This window comes from Gymnoscopelus braueri (genome assembly GCF_963280865.1).
Source record: "Gymnoscopelus braueri genome assembly, chromosome: 5".
Classification (NCBI taxonomy): Eukaryota; Metazoa; Chordata; class Actinopteri; order Myctophiformes; family Myctophidae; genus Gymnoscopelus; species Gymnoscopelus braueri.
Window position 1 is genome coordinate 52,973,219 of NC_137606.1, and position 20,300 is coordinate 52,993,518.

Here is a 20,300-nt window from a genome sequence, read left to right on the forward strand (position 1 = left end):
GCCACCATGAGTACGGACGCAGAGATGGAGCAGTATGGCAAGGCCGCCATTTACCTCCGTAAGCCAGAGAAGGAGAGAATGGAGGCTCAAGCTGCACCCTTTGATGCCAAATCTGCAGCATATGTGGTTGATGCTAAGGAGCTGTATGTCAAGTGTAAAATCCTAAGTAAGGACGGTGCCAAAGTCACCGTGGAACTGCTCGAATCTAAGGAGGTACGTAGGTGGATCTAAAATAAAATAGTGACACAGTGCAACTGTAATTGCAAGACATTCTAGAGTTGTGTTTTTATTTTTAGGAAAGAGTTGCAAAGGAGGCTGATGTCACCCCTATGAACCCTCCCAAGTATGACAAAATTGAGGACATGGCCATGATGACCCACCTCACTGAAGCCACTGTCCTGTATAACCTCAAAGAGCGTTATGCAGCATGGATGATCTATGTAAGGTTTTCTACATGCTGAGTACAGTACAGCATTGCACCTGTCGATAGCAAAGAAAGAAAAATACAGAGTACAAGTTATATCATCAAGTGAAAACCATAGAAAAACTAATTCAGACAAACTCATGGTTCTGAAGTTAACTTGCTCATTAGTTGATGCCACTTGCAAGTTGTGACTAATCGCAGCTCTAGTGATCCGTTGACCCAGATATGTGGCATGCTCAGTGTTACAGTATGTTGTATGATGTTAATGTTCTCTCTCTTCTCCCCTTCAGACCTACTCTGGCTTGTTTTGTGCAACTGTGAACCCCTACAAGTGGCTCCCAGTGTACGACCAGGAGGTTGTAAATGCCTACAGAGGCAAGAAGCGTATTGAGGCTCCACCCCACATCTTCTCTGTCTCTGACAACGCTTATCAGTTCATGCTGATGGGTACGTACTAGTCAGGACATTTAAAAAAAGATATAACTACAGTATAATGATTTCGTGCTGTATCCGTGACTAAAAGTTTGCTTTACATTTTACAGATAAAGAGAACCAGTCTGTCCTGATCACGTAAGTTTCATCAAGCCCATCTACTAGGCATTAAAAAAGGAACATTGTGTACAAATTCACTAACTACATTTCTCTGAATGTATGCATTTATAACCAGTGGAGAATCCGGTGCTGGAAAGACTGTGAACACCAAGCGTGTCATCCAGTACTTTGCAACAGCTAGTTCTGGTGGAGAAAAATGTGCGGCCGATAGCGGTAAAATCAAGGTATATCTACAGGTTTTTAACATTAACAAAAACAAATATTTTTGAATATGAAGCATTTATATACAATATAGCAATTCAATTTAAAATAATTCTGACCAAATTTTAAATTGGGCGATGTCTAAAACATTCTAGGGGTCACTGGAGGATCAGATTATTGCAGCCAATCCCTTGCTGGAGTCCTATGGTAATGCCAAGACTATTAGGAATGACAACTCCTCTCGCTTTGTAAGTATAAATAATGACATTTTATGAGAAAACCTGCAATGATTCCACAATGTAGAGGGATGAAACACATTTTGCTATATCAAACAGGGTAAATTCATCAGAATCCATTTCGGCACAACGGGTAAACTGGCCAGTGCTGATATTGAGACATGTAAGTATGAAGTTCACAGATGATAAATTATATACAGTATGCGTTCATTTGAGGATTACTTTTTGAGTTATGTACAACCCATATAAATGTTATCATTATTATTATTTTTATTATGAGTTATGTACAACCCATACAGATTTGCTGGAGAAGTCTAGAGTGACCTACCAGCTTTCTGCAGAGAGAGGTTACCACATCTTTTTCCAGATGATGACCAACCACAAACCTGAGATTATTGGTAAGTGGAATTACTGATGATGCTGTGAGTACATAAATGAATGAATAAAAACACATGTTCACCCTTTTTTAATCCCTTTTAAGAAATGTGTCTGATCAGCGCCAACCCCTACGACTTTCCATTGATCAGCATGGGTGTGATCACTGTGGCCAGCATTAATGACAAGGAGGAGCTGGAAGCTACTGATGTTAGTGAACATATTTTAATACTTTAATACTTTCTAATACGCACTGTGCACTGCAGTCAGTTGCTCTGCAAAATGTATTTTATAAAGCCGTGGTTGACAAGCACTTTGGAATTGTAGCAGTTGAGGCATTACATTTAGTTTGACTCGGTTTCACAGATACATATTTTGAAAAAAGCCGATCTACAGTACATGTTTTCACATTCTTTACGTCTTTGTTAGATAATATTCGACAATTTGGCCAATGTTTGACAATTTTTATAGTATAGTTAGTTGATTACTTTGGACGTAGTAACGGTCATATTTGTTTTATTTGAAATAATTTCTTTTATAGGTCTTAAAAGTCCTAAATTGTCACTTTAGAAATGAGCAGATAAAATATATACACTTATACTGTATGTTGGATTGTTAATTGTTGAGTTGTACATAGTTTAAAATTATGTTTGTTAATCTAATGTTTAATCTCAATCTTTTGAATACGTCAGGAGGCTATTGACATCCTGGGCTTCAACGGTGAGGAAAAACAGTTAATCTACAAGCTCACCGGTGCAGTGATGCATCATGGAGTCTTGAAGTTCAAACAGAAGCAGCGTGAAGAACAGGCAGAACCTGACGGCACGGAGGGTAAGCTGATATTTATTATTATTATTATTATTATTATTCATTATCACAGAGGGTGAGCTAAATCTTCAACTAAGGAAAATGTAAATGAAAATAATGCATGCTTTGTCACAAGTATTGTATTTACTTATATTCAAAATGAACTAAGCTAAATATATTTCCAATATATTTCCATTATTTTATTTATTTATATTATACTGGTTACGGTGGCATGGTGGCGCAGTCTGTAGTGCTGTCGCCTCACAGCTAGAAGTTCCTGGATTCGATTCCCGCCGGGGGCGCTGGGGGCGTGCGTGTCCTCTCGTCCGCATCATCATTGCCCATACTCTAGGTGGGGTTGGCTAAAGGGCCTTTCTGTACGGAGTTTGCATGTTCTCCCCGTGTCCCCCTCGGCTAGACACCCTCACAAAAAACATGCAGTAGTCCTGGTCTCTATACTGCCTCCCCCTGGTCAGTCGGGTCAGTCTGATGGAGGGGAAAGGAACAGGTTGGAATAACGTGTTCCTTCCACGCGCTACGTCCTACTGGGCCCAGGTTTACAGCTTACAAAATTGGCACTGGTTTAAAAAATTGTGGGATAAAAAAGAAAAAAATATATTATACTGTTTAGACTGATATTTATTGGGTTTACCTATGATCCTGGATTACTATCTCTATGCATTTGACGTATTACCTCGTGTTTACCTTGCTTACTGTAAATCGCTCTCTGGATTAAGAGCATCTGCTAAATGCCTAAATTGTAAATTGCAAATTGTATGAACATTTCAGAGGCTGACAAGATTGGCTACCTGTTGGGTGTAAACTCAGCAGAGATGCTTAAGGCGTATTGCTACCCCAGAGTGAAAGTCGGAAACGAGTATGTCACTAAGGGACAAACTGTCCCACAGGTGAGTAAGTTACATTATTTCCATGTTCTGATTTCATACACACCTTATATTCTCAACACAGCATACCATAAGAACTCTAATATCTTTTTGAGTTGTGTCCAGACTGTCTAAAATCACCTTCTGTAGATAAAATAATCCTACAACATTATTCAAATTAATTTATATTTATTTATTTCATAAATGAAGAGCATACAAAATATACCACTCTGCGGAAACATGTGCAGTTCAATGCACCTCTGACATATTATTTTAACAGTATTGTTATACTGTGTGTACCTGTAAAAAAAAAAAAAAAAAACACTACACATTGTGTATGCAACCATACAAACCCTCCCGCTCACTCAGCTAACACAGGGAAGCTGTCAGAACCTTCCCTAAAACACCCGGGACAGACTCTTCTCCCTTCTGGCTTTGAAACTGTGGAACGAACTCCCCATTGCAGTCACTGTAGAACTGCAGACTCACTCCCAATCTTCCACCGTAATCTGAAGACTCACCTCTTCAGACTCCACCCTAGGCTGTCCTTGCCCTAGCCTTGAAGACCTTTCAGGCATAATGCAAAGGCTTAAATGTTATTTAGATAGCATGTTATGTAGATAGATGCCAGGTTCATTTGTAGACCTGGCATAGCCTGGTTCCAGACGAATCTGCCTTTGCAAAATTGCATCGCACTTTAGCCCTCGGCAGATTAGGTCTGGCCCCCCTCCATAGAGATTCCATTTCTCTCCCTCCGCAGTTGTGCGGAACCAACCAGGGCCCAGTATCCAAATGTGGGCGGGCTTATCACCTTATTTGGAGTAATGACGTACAAGGAAGCACTGCTCTGATTGGTTCGTGAACAAGGAAGCACTGCTCTGATTGGTTTAGGTCTAACCAATAGAGTCCGTTTGGATCTTTTTGTAACCGCCCCTAGACCAGACTAATATCCACGCAGTGTGTCGTGTGACATTGTCCTGCCACGCGAGGCTAGACCTGGCATCCTATAGTGTGTATAGTTTCAATGTACAGATTATTGATTTTTTGTTTTTGGATTATACTGTTTAGACTGATGATAGGTTCTTGGTTTACCTATGATCCTAGATTACTATTGATATGCATTTGATGTATTACCTTGTGTTTTCCTTGCTTACTGTAAATCGCTCTGGATTAAGAACGTCTGCTAAATGCCCAAATTCTGAATTGTAAATTGTGTAATTCACACCCCTACTAAAGTTCCTATTCCCTTAGGTAATGAACTCAGTCGGTGCCTTGGCCAAGTCCATCTATGAAAAGGAGTTCTTGTGGATGGTCATTAGGATCAATGAGATGCTGGACACCAAGCAGCAGAGAAACTCCTACATTGGTGTGCTGGACATCGCTGGTTTTGAAATCTTTGATGTAAGTGGCATGGACTTGTTTTAAGTGGGATCATCATTATTTCTGTCACAAAAACTTTAAGAGACTGCAGGCTAATGATCTAATGATATCCACCCACAGTTCAACACCCTGGAGCAGCTGTGCATCAACTTCACCAATGAGAAACTGCAACAGTTTTTCAACCACACCATGTTTGTTCTGGAACAAGAAGAGTACAAAAAAGAAGGCATCCCCTGGGATCTCATTGACTTCGGCATGGACCTGGCTGTCTGCATTGAGCTCATTGAGAAGGTATACAATTATTATTATATTATATTAATATATTATTATATATTATCATGGACTTGGCTGTCTGCATTGAGCTCATTGAGAAGTTATATTATATCATTATATTATATCATTATATATTATCATGGACTTGGCTGTCTGCATTGAGTTCACTGAGAAGGTATACAATTATTTTGTGCTTTAATGGACATGATGTTAATATTGTTTTTGTTTATGGTGATTTGTCTCTTTTGCCTTCTTAAAGCCCTTGGGCATCTTCTCCATCCTTGAAGAGGAGTGCATGTTCCCAAAGGCTTCAGACAAAACTTTCAACGACAAGTTGCATGGCACACATCTTGGAAAGAATAAGGCCTTTGAGAAGCCCAAGCCTGCCAAAGGCAAGGGCGAGGCCCACTTCTCCCTGGTTCACTACGCTGGAACGGTGGATTACAGGTAGAGATTACTCTACATTACATACTAAGTCAAGTGAAATTGTGCCCTGACTTAGGTTTTGCTCCATTTACCAAGCTTTATGACTCTATGGTTTCTTTCATTTTATTTTATGCAGTAGGTTTTGGGGGGTTTTGAGGAGGCCACCGAATGTAAAAATATTCAGAGTAGAGCTTGAGGTGTTTTCTCGGGGTGCACAAGTATACCACTAAGTTGGCCATTGAAGGTGACACAGGAAAGCTGCCTGACAAGGCAGAGATGTGAAATGATCAGACTGTGAACCGCCTTACCCAACTGCCAGAAGAGATGCTTACGAAAATTATATTTAACTAGACCATACCGGTGGGGGGATATGCACACATGATCTGGCAACCCGGGAGCCAGCGAACACAAAAACGCTAATAAACAGCTGAGATTTCGTGTAATCGGAAAACGGGCTTCGCTGTTAGGTGCTCATGGTAATGGTCAATGGCTGTGTGCAAATTCAGATCAATTGCTCTAGCCACTGGGGAGAACCGGGCAGAACAATTTTGGCCTCACCACTACGACACCAATGCACCCACGCACTACAGAGGTTTGTCAAATTATAAGAGGATTGGAATAGGCCTAGAAGATGTAATCATCCATGGATAAGAGAGGTCTCTTAAAATGTTTTCACTTTCTAATTTAAATGTATATTTTTATGAATAACCTTCATTGTAATATAAATACGGTCAAACATGAATTGTCAATGTTACATCAGGAGCAATGGAGGCTGGAGGGAGGACATTTGGAAAAAAGCTAAGTTAAAAAAACATGTTCAATTCAAAGAGGACTATAATATCACTGAACATCACGTTGTATTTAATTTAAAGAGAGGACAGAGGTTCCTCTGTGCCCAGCTACGATCTGGTGCATTTACCTCTGGCAGTTGAGGTGGGTAGTGGTACATATACTGGCATTCCTGAGAAGCAGCGATTGTGTGTTCTTTGTGACCTGGGAGTTGTGGAGGCTGAGTTTCAATTTGTTTTTCACTGTCCACTGTACAATGATGTATGACATTCTTTATCTATCTATCTATCTATCTATCTATCTATCTATCTATCTATCTATCTATCTATCTATCTATCTACAGCATCACGGGATGGCTAGAGAAGAATAAGGACCCCCTTAACGACTCTGTCATTCAGCTGTTCCAAAAGTCTACAGTTAAACTGCTGGCTGTGTTCTATCCCCCACCTGAGCCTGAAGGTATGTTTATTAATCTCTGTTGGCACCAGTGTTTTTTTGTTTTAGACCTTTTTGTTTGACCTTTTTGTTTTTTATCTTTTTCTCCTCAGTGGCTGGAGCAAAGGGAGGCAAGAAGAAGGGTGGTTCCATGCAGACTGTGTCTAGTGCTTTCAGGGTAAGAATATGTATTCATTATTATCAATATTATATTCCATGAAGCATTATTATTATCAACATTATATCCATGTACGAAATAGTCTTTTCAGTTGGAATTAAACAATTTCTGTATCACAAGTTGTGAGCTTGTAGATCAGCTATTTTTGAATAGCTGAAGTTTAAAATAGGGCTTAAGTGGTTAATGTATGTTTTAGAACAATCTAAATCTGTAAAGTAACTAGTTAGTATCTAAAGTGTTCAAGTAATTGTAGAGGAGGAAAAGGAAGAATATTGTATGACCTTTTACTAATAATAAGCCTAATTGGCTCTTTTATGTCTCAATAGGCGAACTTGGGGATGCTGATGACCAACTTGAGGAGCACTCATCCTCACTTTGTGCGCTGCCTCATTCCCAACGAGTCCAAGACTCCAGGTAAACACAGAAAGTAACTATAAAAAGTGCTCCTCGAAGAACAGGTCTCCGCCAGGTCACGTAGGTTATTCTGGGCCAGCAATGTTCGGAATTCGCCAATCAGGATGGAATATGAAAAATCGGACGGAACCATCTTGATCACTTGACTATAGGGATAATGTGTACCGATTTGCATGATTTTTGGACAAAATGTGTATGAGTAATATAAAAAAATGCGCTATAAAAGGCAAATGTGAAAAATGCAGGGCAAAGGTTTTTCCTTGGCTTCTAGGGAGTGTACATACAAAGTTTTACACAGATCAGTGCAGTTATAGGTAAAAACAGGAATCGGCCTGTCATAGCGCCACCATTAGGCTGATTTGAAAAGTTTCAAGTGGCATTTCTTCCTCGACCTAATGGAAACTTTGGAAGCCGATTTTAGCCAATCAGGATGGAATATGAAAAATATGAAAGACAAGTTTCGTTTAATGACTATAGAGATACTGTGTATCGATTTGCAGGATTTTTGGACAAAATCTGTAGGAGAACTTTCAAAAAAATAGTTTTGCACAAATCGGCCAGCTGGTGGCGCTATAAAAGGCCCATGTGAAACATTTGGGGCAGAGGTTCTGCTTTGGCATCCAGGGAGTGTGTGTGCACAGTTTTGCTGCGATCAAGCCAACGTTGCCGGAGATTAGCTGTACAGAGACAGAATGACACACACACACATACACACACGGACACACAGAGCCAAAAATGTAAACAATGATTGTGAGGTGGTCATTTAATAGAACTTTGGCCAGTGTGTAACTATTCTGTCCTAATAATAATAAAGGAGCAACATCTTTACAGGCCTGATGGAGAACTTCCTGGTTATCCACCAGCTTAGGTGTAACGGTGTGCTGGAGGGCATCAGAATCTGTAGAAAGGGCTTCCCCAGCAGAATCCCATATGCTGACTTCAAGCAGAGGTATTCATTCCCTTTTTCCAGCAAAGCTGTTCCATACCTATAAACGGGAGGCACGCAAAATGACCATGAACTTCTGCTAAACAGGTACAAAGTACTGAATGCCAGTGCATGTCCCGATGGCGCGTTCATGGACAACAAGAAAGCCTCTGAGAAGCTGCTTGGGTCCATTGACGTTCCCGTTGATGAGTACAAGTTTGGACACACCAAGGTAAACACACTGTGAACCTGGTTTAACATTATCAAGAGAGGACTAAAAGTTGATGTTACAGTTGTTCAGTTACAGTGTTTGTAACATTGTCTTCAGGTGTTCTTCAAAGCTGGTCTGCTGGGTACGCTGGAGGAGATGCGAGATGAAAAGTTGTTTGCTCTGGTCACCATGACTCAGGCTCTCGCACGAGCTTACCTCATGAGGAAGAATTTTGTTAAGATGATGGCTCAGAGGTACTTTATAAACATCATTTATTCAATATTTAGTATCATTTGTAAGTACACTTACTGTTCAATACAATTTTGTTATAGTGTCAAAACACTATATTAAAACTAAACTACCGTCCACAATCATGACACACTTCAACCGTTTTTCCACAGAGAGGCCGTTTTCACCATCCAGTTCAACCTTCGCTCGTTCGTCAATGTGAAAAACTGGCCATGGATGAAGGTCTACTACAAGATCAAGCCTCTTCTGCAGAGTGCTGAGACTGAGAAGGAACTGGCCAACATGAAGGAGAACTACGAAAAGATGACGATTGACCTGGCTGCTGCCCTGGCCAAGAAGAAGGAACTAGAGGAGAAGATGGTGGCTCTGATACAGGAGAAAAATAACCTCCTGCTGTCATCAGCGTCAGTAAGTACACTGGACATTTTACAATTCTATCCCTCAGATTACAAAGCTGTGCTTTTTCATGCTCCCTAAGAGTCTGTACCCACCAACAGGCAACTGCAAAAGGTATAACTTGACCAGAACAAATGCTGACATCATGTTTCTTCCCTTGTGTTTTTTTCTTTTTTCATTGACCCCAAGGGAGGTGAAGCATTAAACGATGCAGAGGAGAGATGTGAGGGTCTTATTAAAAGTAAGATTCAGTTGGAGGCAAAGCTCAAAGAGACGACTGAGAGACTGGAGGACGAGGAGGAGATCAATGCTGAACTGACCGCCAAGAAGAGGAAGCTGGAGGATGAATGCTCTGAGCTAAAGAAGGACATTGATGACCTGGAGCTCACCTTGGCCAAAGTGGAGAAGGAGAAACACGCCACTGAAAACAAGGTATAGATTATACACTCTCTGGGGTTTTATCAAGTTAGTAGTCGTTGATGTCGGGCAGAAACCTCCTATATCCATATTAAAACCATTTGTGTTTTTTTCGTAAATGAACGCCCTAATTGATCATACTACAGCGTCACACACACACACACACACACAAAAAAAGTAGCAGATCTACAAGCTTGTCGATCTGCTACTTTTGCTATTTTTGGGTGGGAATCCTGACAAGTCACTGTTTTGGACACGAGAGGATCCACCCGACAGAGACCAAGTGCAATAATGATCTATTCCATGACAACAAATTCTGTTCTGCTTATTTAGGTGAAGAACCTGACCGAGGAGATGGCCTCTCAGGATGAGGGACTTGCTAAGCTGACCAAGGAGAAGAAGGCCCTCCAAGAGGCACATCAGCAGACCCTGGATGACCTGCAGGCAGAGGAAGACAAAGTCAACACTCTGACCAAGGCCAAGACCAAGCTGGAGCAGCAAGTTGACGATGTGAGTTTATGAAGTGAATCAGATGTTCTGGATAACATTATGTTTATTGTTTCTCTGAATGATGATGCACAAATAATTTATCATTGTGCAGCTGGAGGGTTCTCTGGAGCAAGAGAAGAAGCTCCGCATGGACCTGGAGAGAACCAAGAGAAAGCTGGAGGGTGATCTGAAACTGGCCCAGGAATCCATCATGGACCTGGAAAATGACAAGCAACAGTCTGAAGAGAAGATAAAGAAGTAATGTGGACCAACAATATGAAATGTCATGGAGAGAAACCACAACCAGAATGACACTAACATATGATGTGCTGTATTCCACAGGAAGGACTTTGAAGTAAGCCAGCTTCTGAGTAAGGTTGAGGATGAACAATCTTTGGGGGCTCAGTCACAGAAGAAGATCAAAGAACTCCAGGTATTTTTATATTTTGTAAAATCATTCATAATAAGTAAGAGTACATTATTACTTTCAGATGTTAATCTATCAACATTAATTTGAAAGGCTCGTATTGAAGAACTGGAGGAGGAGATCGAGGCAGAGCGTGCTGCTCGTGCCAAGGTTGAGAAGCAGAGAGCTGATCTCGCCAGGGAACTTGAGGAGATCAGTGAGAGGCTTGAGGAGGCTGGAGGAGCCACCGCTGCTCAGATCGAGATGAATAAGAAGCGTGAGGCTGAGTTCCAGAAGCTGCGTCGTGACCTTGAAGAGTCCACCCTGCAGCATGAAGCCACCGCCTCTGCTCTCCGTAAGAAACAGGCTGACAGTGTGGCTGAACTGGGTGAACAGATCGACAACCTCCAGAGAGTCAAGCAGAAACTAGAGAAGGAGAAGAGTGAATACAAGATGGAGATTGATGACCTGTCCAGCAACATGGAGGCTGTTGCTAAGGCAAAGGTATGATGGAATACCTTTGTATAATATAATTATTCGGATAACACTTTTTTTCGTTTTTCATTTCACCTTTATTTATTAAGAAAGGTCAATTGAGGGCAAGCTCTCCTTTCCAATGACGCCCTGATTACAGTAAACATAGCATAACATTAAACAAAATAAATTTCAAGATAACAGATATTTCTGATATTCTAAGAATGCAAGTGCAGACATATCTCAGAGTATTTCTCACAAACGGTTCAAAGCGATCGAGTGAAATGAAATTCTCCAATTTCAAAACTGATTGTAGACAGTTCCACATGTGTGGGACATAGTAGTGAAAGGCAGTCTTAACGTTAAGCTGATAATTAGACAATTTGTTAACCACTTAAACCCCAGCATCCGTATTGTGGGAACGCGTCACGATTATTTTCAGCGAAAGCTTTCCCCACATTAACAGAAAATGTGGTTTAAGTGGTTAAGTAAGAATTTGTAGATAAAAACAGTGCAGTGCTGTTCTCTCCTCATAGCTAATGATGGCCAACCCAGTGATGAGTAAGGAAACCATCTCCAGTTATAAACAGGAGGGCTGAATGATAGAATCAAAGCAATAAACCAATCAGAAAATAACAACGATGATTGAATATGTCCAATGTTCATTTACAGGGAAATCTTGAGAAGATGTGCCGCACCCTTGAGGACCAACTTAGTGAAATCAAGGCCAAGAGTGATGAGAACGTTCGCCAGATCAATGATGTTGGAGCTCAAAGAGCAAGACTGTTGACAGAGAACGGTAAATGTTCATGTTAAAGTCTACTTTGTCTACATGGTTTGTCGATGGTACTTGAGCCAATTGACCATAAATAGAGATAATGCTTTGATCAGCAGTTATCCCGGGACTTAGGTGTTTGAAATGTTTGAAACGAATATTACAATTTCTAACTAGGTGAGTTTGGTCGTCAACTGGAGGAAAAAGAAGCTCTGGTCTCTCAGCTCACCAGAGGCAAGCAGGCCTTCACCCAGCAGATTGAGGAGTTGAAGAGAGTCGTTGAAGAGGAGGTTAAGGTAAGGAACAATTTTCCTTTAACCTTTTTTTTTAGGCCTAGTTTTATATTTTTGGCAATTTCATTCAGCTGACATTATTTTGGTCATTTTGTTTTGACAGGCAAAGAATGCCCTTGCTCATGCTGTGCAATCAGCTCGCCATGACTGTGACCTTCTGAGGGAGCAGTTTGAGGAGGAGCAGGAAGCCAAGGCGGAGCTGCAGCGTGGAATGTCCAAGGCCAACGCTGAGGTGTGTCAGTGGAGGAGCAAGTATGAGACTGATGCTGTCCAACGCACTGAGGAGCTGGAGGAAGCTAAGTAAGTGATCAGTGTTTTAAACCAGTGTTTCTCAAACTTTTGGGTGTCACAGACGCTCAAATTGATCTATATTTGGCCGCGAACATCCTCTGCAAAGGTTTTGTGCCAGGGACCCCCAGAAGAGAAGATTTATGTTAAAAAAATTAAAATTTTTTCAAAATGTTTCGATATTTTTCGATATTTTTCAAAAACAAAACAGCAGAAAATAGCAGATGTACAAGCTCGCAGCATAGCATGAAGTGACGCACATTGAGCTTATAGATCTGTTATTTTTAAATAGCCAACGTATAAATGGATAAAGTGGTTAAAATGATCTTGATGCTACTGTACATTAACAATTTTTGTTGGGGACCCCCTGGATCCCCCTCCGAAAAAACCCTGGGGGTCCCCGGACCCCACTTTGAGAACCAGTTATTTACACTGTCAGGCAGCACTCACTATTCAAAATATTGCCCATAATAATTTGATTCCATTCAACACTGATCAACAGGAAGAAGCTAGCCCAGCGTCTTCAGGAAGCTGAGGAGCAAATCGAGGCTGTGAATTCCAAGTGCGCCTCTCTGGAGAAGACCAAACAGAGACTCCAGGGTGAAGTGGAAGACCTCATGATTGATGTGGAGAGGGCCAATGGTTTGGCTGCCAACCTTGACAAGAAACAGAGGAACTTCGATAAGGTGCTTTGACATTCATTAGTTTAAAACAAAAATAATCAGTGACTCCTTAAAGTGGGGTAAATTACACATTTCATTACACATGCTGTGCAGGTCTTGGCAGAATGGAAGCAGAAGTTTGAAGAGGGCCAGGCAGAACTGGAGGGAGCTCAGAAAGAGGCTCGTTCTCTCAGCACTGAGATGTTTAAGTTGAAGAACTCCTACGAGGAGTCTCTGGACCAACTGGAGACCATGAAGCGTGAGAATAAGAACCTGCAACGTGAGTCTTTCTCTACATCATTCTTTTAACAACAGTTTTTATTTTTGCTTTATTTATTTTTTGCATATTTGTTTTGAGCCAAAAGCTGGTGTTGTCATCATGTAGCTTTTAAAATTATTGAAATGTTCAAAATTAATTGTGGATATAGGCTACACCAACTTTATTCAACTACAAATACAAAATACTTGCTGACTGAAAGGTTCTTCAATCATTATATTCAATCAACTGCAGAGGAGATCTCAGACCTGACTGAACAGATTGGTGAGACTGGAAAGAACATCCATGAGCTGGAGAAGTCCAAGAAACAGGTGGAGACAGAGAAGTCAGAGATCCAGACAGCCCTGGAGGAAGCCGAGGTAAAACTGCAGAAGAATGCAATTGTGTGTAGTGTAGTGATCCCACTGAAGTGGCTATGAGCGAGCTAGCTCACTTAGACATTGTCTATTGATCAATAGACATTGTCTATTGATTGATCGGGTTTCGATCCCTGCTCAGGACGTTGTGCTATTCACTACATTGGGGTCAAAAGTTGGATGCCTCTCCTCGTAAGAGGTTTGTGGAACATAAAGCACAAGGATGCGCTTGGACTCGAGGGGGGAGAGGGGTAGTCTAGCGACCCCACAGAAGTGGCCTGGCCATAACTCTGGCCAACATATCCTCTGATCGTGCTAGCTCTCTTAGTGTTGCCTGTTGCGTGCTGGACTGGTGAGTTGGCGATCAAGGTTTGATCCCAGCTCAGGGCGTTGCGCTATTTGCTCCAATATTTTAAGCTCCAATATTTTATATTTCTTTCAATAAGTTTTATATTCAATCAATGTAGCAGTGTATGATCTCACATTTTGATCCTGCGTTACATTTCAGGGTACTCTGGAGCATGAGGAGTCCAAGATTCTTCGTGTGCAGCTGGAGCTCAACCAGATCAAGGGTGAGGTCGACAGGAAGCTGGCAGAGAAGGATGAGGAGATGGAGCAGATCAAGAGGAACAGCCAGAGGGTGATTGACTCCATGCAGAGCACTCTGGACTCTGAGGTCAGGAGCAGAAACGATGCCCTGAGGATCAAGAAGAAGATGGAGGGAGACCTGAACGAGATGGAGGTTCAGCTGAGCCACGCCAACCGCCAGGCTGCTGAGGCCCAGAAGCAGCTGAGGAACGTCCAGGGACAGCTTAAGGTGCAAAACATAGTATTTAGTAGATAGACACATATTCAAACAGTGGAGCTGCTCTGAAAGAAATTAGTCACATTCTGATGTTTCTCCTCACCACTTCAAATGTGATTTATTTTAGGATGCCCAACTGCACCTTGATGATGCTCTCAGAGCCCAAGAAGATCTGAAGGAGCAAGCTTCCATGGTGGAGCGTAGGAACGGCCTCATGGTTGCTGAGATTGAGGAGCTGAGAGTGGCTCTGGAACAGACAGAGAGAGGCCGCAAAGTGGCTGAGCAAGAACTGGTAGATGCTAGTGAGCGCGGTGGACTGTTGCACTCTCAGGTATGTAAGTCAATAAAAAACGTCAATATTCAGAATAAAACAATGTTTACATCATGCTTACTTACATTGTTCAACTGAATCTTTATTTTAGAACACAAGCCTTTTGAACACCAAGAAGAAGCTTGAGACTGACCTGATCCAGGTCCAAGGTGAAGTGGACGACAGCGTTCAAGAAGCAAGGAATGCAGAGGAGAAGGCCAAGAAAGCCATCACTGATGTAAGTTAGGATGCCCTACCCTTATCTATTAGATTTCCTAATGTCATGCTTGATATAAACATACAATACAATACAAACATGACTTTCTAGGCTGCCATGATGGCCGAGGAGCTGAAAAAGGAGCAGGACACTAGCTCTCACCTGGAGAGGATGAAGAAGAACCTGGAGGTCACAGTCAAGGACCTGCAGCACCGTCTAGATGAGGCTGAGAACCTGGCTATGAAGGGAGGCAAGAAGCAGCTCCAGAAACTGGAGGGCAGGGTAAGATGTAGTTTACTTCAACACAGGTTATAGTCATAGACAATGAAATAAAAAGAAATAACCTCATATTGTATAATTCAACTGTGAAGGTGCGTGAGCTGGAGGCAGAGGTTGAAGGTGCACAGAGAGGTGGAGCAGATGCTGTTAAAGGTGTCCGCAAATACGAGAGGAGAGTGAAGGAGCTGACATACCAGGTACTGTATTTCATGTTCACTTCAATGACCATCATGCCTCTGACAAAATTAATAGATTGCACGAACATACAAATAACGTTATGAATTCACTCTGACTGTAGACTGAAGAGGACAAGAAGAATGTTGGCAGGCTTCAGGATCTGGTAGACAAACTGCAGATGAAGGTGAAGGGCTACAAGAGGCAGGCTGAAGAAGCGGTAAGACAAATATGCATATTGATGAATTTCACTTGGCCATGGGCATAGTGCCGTTGTCTCAGTGTAACTACTAACTAAGACATAATAGGAATCAGTTATGTAAAAAATAAGGCTGGTATTATGTGAAGATGACCAACAGCAGAGCATTTCAGTGTCCATCTCGCTGCTTTCCACGAGCGGCACATGGAATCTCTAGATTGCTGTGCTTGTATGGCATGCGGGGAGGCTATGGAAGCTCTGACCTGTTACTGTAACACAGGTGCTAAAAGGAAAGGCAACCTGTTCCACAACAATGCACACGTGCTTCAGACGCAGTGTGTTTCAGGCAAAATGGTAAACCTGTGCAAAATGGACTACAGAAAGCAATAGATTCTGTTTCGCTCGGGGTGCCGAAAAAGAACACAGCCATGACCGCACCACTCCAATGAGAAGCTGAAGTCACTCATGAACATACCACATGGGCTACTGTATTAGCCACAACCACACGTTACAATTTCCTGAAATTGTCTTAATAATTGCAAGATGCTCTTTTCAAAAATTGAGGCTTTGAACCATCTCTATCATATTGTAGGAGGAAGCAGCCAACACTCACCTGTCCAAGTGCAGAAAGGTTCAGAATGAGCTGGAGGAGGCTGAAGAGCGTGCTGACATCGCTGAATCCCAGGTCAACAAGATGAGAGCTAAAAGTCGTGACTCCAAGGTAAATACATGAAGGCAATATGAAGGTTTATTAAGATGATTATCTTTAACTAAGATTTAACTAAAGAGGAATGTTGAATATCTAAATAAATTCCTATTTTTTACAGGGAAAAGAAGCTGCTGAATAACTTCTCCAATTCACGTCACTATAAAAAGTCATAAAATATGACCCATTGTATTCAATAAAGGTGGTAACAAAATAATGTTTTTGTTTCTTGTGTTCATTACTTCGTCAATCACTTTTTATTGTCAGGTTTGTCAGAGTATTCTGGTTCCAACTCACATGTCTACTATATAGTGTTTCAACCCAGTCTCCAGGCTGAAACGTTTCTAAAATACGTTTCTACATAAAACCAAAACGTTACATTAAAACGTAATTTCGTTAAATTACGTTAGGATTTAAAGTTTCGTTGGTCTGCTGTCTGAGGGTCATTTGTTTGTATTTTACGTCTGAATTACGTTAGGATTTAACGTTTCGTTGGTCTGCTGTCTGAGGATCATTTGTTTGTAATTTACGTCTGTGGATCTGCTCTCTTATAAATCCATGACATGCTCTTTATATATCCCGAATCAAATAATAATAATAATAATAACTAGGAATAATGAATTTTGCGCATTTAAAATGTTTAATCAGTTTCTCAGTTTAACTCTCGTATTAAAACTTCCATTTGACATTGCAATAGTATCCATTTAACCATAAAACTATTTAAAATCTATTAATAAGCCAGATTAAGAACATTCAACCCATACTTGGCATGATACAACGACGTGAACTTGCTTCGTGGTATGTACTGTATTTGCCAGTGGCTATTAAATTTAATCACTGCTGACTGCATATAAATAATCGGTATAACTGGGAGGGTGGCAGGGTGCTGAGTTTCTTCACTTGGTGTCAGTATGTCAATAGGTTCATATTCAGTGGTGGAAAGTATGTTAAGTACATTTTGCTGCTAATAGCCTACTATACATACTTATGTAGGCATGTCTGACATGTCTGGCTGGGATTAAGGTTTGGCCCTTGCCCCCTAATGTCAGCCAATAAAAAAGTGTCTCAAATAATGTTATTTTCATCCCTTGTACTCATCACATTTCATTTCAGCATTACATTTCAGCATGAAATGGTTCATTAACAGACTATGTAATGTATTGCACACTCAGCCTCTCTCACACAGCTGATACAGTCCAAGATTGTCACAGATTGCCTATCAAATCAAGCAGACACTAAAATTGCCTAAACACAAATCTGTATTACCTGTGCTGTTAATAATTGTGTTTATTAAAGGAGGAGTTCACCCAAAAAATTACTTATTTTCTATCAATTGCACACCCTATGAAGCCTTGAATCCATGGATTATTTTTTGTTTTTGTCGCATTCCTAAGCTAATAATTTGATTCCCGTCTCCTACCGGCTAATGTATGCGGTAGGAGACACAAAGTAGATTATTTGTGTCTCCTACCGGAAATACACACGGTCATCAAATTATTGTCTTAGGAATGCCACAAAAACAAATCCATGAAATCAAGGCTTCATGGGGTGTGTAATTGATAGAAAATAAGTCATTTTTTGGGTGAACTCCTCCTTTAAGTATTCAATCAATCAAAAAGGGCTGAGCATAGAACTAGCTGGGCCCCTGAAAAGGTCCAGTGAATGAGCCCTCCCCAAATCTGCTTTACTCCAATCTGGGAGCCTATGGTCAGAAAAAGGACAAAACATCGCCCTCTGCTGTTTTTTTCTCTTTTAGCGCATTTCTGAATCTGTTCTTGAGAGATTAGCTTTACTTATATAGATTTATAGGTTCGGTATTTGTAGTGCACCCCCATCCAGTTATTACACTGGCCTGGGGTGCAGTCCGAACAAAGAAAAAAAAAACAGAACAAGACAAAGAAGACTAGACTAGGACAACAAGAACTCAGTCACACTGTCAGTCAGTCACAACAGGAGGGAGTAGAGGTTAAAAACACACACACACACACACACACACACACACACACGCACGCACACGCACACGCACACGCACACGCACACACACACCAAATGGAACCAAGTGAACCCTATTGGTTTTGCTTCCATTTGTACAGACCTGTAATGATCCATTTGGACCATCCATTTGGAACTCTGAAGGTCCCTCAACCCACTTTGAGGACAACAGCACTAGTAGTATATACATTTAGGGCTAGCTCTGTTTCTGGTAATATTTGTATGTTCATGGCACAAATAGAATTTTGGCAAAAATGTCCTCCACAAGCCTGCATAGCGATGAACCCTGAAATAAACGGAAGTAAAAGAATACCTTGTACAACGGACAAAAACACTGACAGTGTAGTCAGACAATAGGAAAATAGCCAGTTAAAAAGTGCCTATAAGAAAGAACACACACACACACACACACAGGAGATTACATATTTTGTACACAGTCTCTCGTACAACAGTGGTTTCCAAACAGTATGCTGTGACTTGTGAGACAAGACCAGGTGCCTTAGGATTTTCATTTCCCAGTACAAATCCTATGTCAGAATTGCCTAATGGGTAGACGGTGGACGTCACAAACGTAACATCCAGACTTTAGAGGTTCACCGTTGCTCCGATCCGCACCAAACTTGGCACAAATACTGTTCCGTGGTCTGCCATGAGAACAGTCACACCAGGGGCCACATAGACCCCCATCAGGGGCCCCTGGGTGCCACAGGCGCACCGTTACTTCTAATGCATGAGGGGGCTGTGTTTTTTTTCAATTACTGTTTTCATTTAGTTAATGTGTTTTATATTTCATTTATATATTTTTTTAAATAATAATAAATGAAAATAAGTGAAAAAAGTAGATAGATAGTGTACTGATGATAGATACATAGATCTATATATCTGTCATCAGTACACTATCTATATATCTATCATCAGTACACTATCTATATATCTATCAGTACACTGTCTATCATCAGTACACTATCATTATATCTATCATCAGTACACTATCTATATATCTATCATCAGTACACTATATATCTATCATCAGTACACTATCTATATATCTATCATCAGTACACTATCGATATATCTATCATCAGTACACTGTCTCAACCATAGACTGTAAAATATGATCTCAACCCACCATGGTAAAACATGACATTGAATAATTGCATAATGCGGTGGTGCCCTCTAGTGGCTATCCGAGGTAAGGAGTGCTCTTGCCAATGTGTTAGTATATTAATCCATTCCATCTATTGCTCTTCTAAACTAATTTGTAATAAAGATCAGTACAGGGGAACTATGATGTTATACATAATGTGTCATTCATTTGATAGCCTGTCTGGGGAAATTCAAAAGATGATTCTCATTGATGGTCCTGATGGCACCATCGGTCCGGGACCTTCAGCTCTCACTGGATCGGTTCGCAGTCGAGTGTGCGTCGGCTGGGATGAAAATCAGCATCTCCAAATCTGAGGCCATGGTTCTCAGCAGGAAACCGGTGGATTGTGCAGTCCGGGTAGGGAATGAGGCTTTGCCCCAGGTGAAGGAGTTTAAGTATCTCGGGGTCTTGTTCACGAGTGAGGGGAGGACGGAGCAGGAGATCAGCCGGAGAATCGGAGCAGCAGGAGCGGTATTGCAGTCGCTGTACCGCACTGTGGTGACGAAAAGAGAGCTGAGCCAGAAGGCAAAGCTCTCGGTCTTCCGAGCAATCTTCGTTCCTACTCTCACCTATGGTCATGAAGTGTGGGTCATGACCGAAAGAATAAGGTCGCGGGTACAAGCGGCCGAAATGAGTTTTCTCAGACGGGTGGCTGGCATCTCCCTTAGAGATAGGGTGAGAAGTTCGGTCACCCGGGAGAGACTCGGAGTAGAGTCGCTGCTCCTTCGCTTGGAAAGGAGCCAGCTTAGGTGGTTCGGGCATCTAGTACGGATGCCTCCCGAGCGTCTCCCTAGGGAGGTCCTCGCTGCACGTCCCACTGGGAGGAGACCCCGGGGCAGACCAAGGACCAGATGGGCGGATTACATCTCCACACTGGCC

General features: G+C 41.6%; 1 protein-coding gene across 1 annotated transcript; it reads left to right on the plus strand.

Moving 5' to 3' along the window:
• On the plus strand, positions 1–16,439 carry LOC308086072 (myosin heavy chain, fast skeletal muscle-like). The gene is made up of 40 exons (XM_080429431.1): positions 1–213; positions 297–440; positions 715–871; positions 967–994; positions 1,092–1,200; positions 1,333–1,425; positions 1,513–1,576; positions 1,713–1,811; positions 1,895–1,998; positions 2,481–2,619; positions 3,385–3,503; positions 4,731–4,880; positions 4,980–5,150; positions 5,392–5,579; positions 6,691–6,806; positions 6,896–6,960; positions 7,287–7,374; positions 8,206–8,323; positions 8,408–8,531; positions 8,628–8,764; positions 8,912–9,167; positions 9,345–9,587; positions 9,906–10,082; positions 10,174–10,319; positions 10,404–10,494; positions 10,582–10,971; positions 11,614–11,740; positions 11,894–12,012; positions 12,113–12,309; positions 12,800–12,983; positions 13,074–13,239; positions 13,471–13,595; positions 14,101–14,409; positions 14,525–14,728; positions 14,820–14,945; positions 15,036–15,206; positions 15,296–15,400; positions 15,502–15,597; positions 16,169–16,297; positions 16,404–16,439. Exons 1-40 carry the CDS (start codon positions 7–9, stop codon positions 16,422–16,424), a joined length of 5,802 nt encoding a protein of 1,933 aa, XP_080285557.1. The 5' UTR covers positions 1–6; the 3' UTR covers positions 16,425–16,439.
• The last annotated feature ends 3,861 nt before the right edge of the window (positions 16,440–20,300 follow it).

Coding starts and splice junctions, on each gene's coding strand:
- LOC308086072 (XM_080429431.1), top strand. CDS start 7: ATGAGTACGGACGCAGAGATGGAGCAGTATGGCAAGGCCGCCATTTAC. Junction 7,375..8,205: donor CAACGAGTCCAAGACTCCAG/GTAAACACAGAA, acceptor ACATCTTTACAG/GCCTGATGGAGAACTTCCTG. Junction 15,598..16,168: donor AGAGGCAGGCTGAAGAAGCG/GTAAGACAAATA, acceptor ATCATATTGTAG/GAGGAAGCAGCCAACACTCA.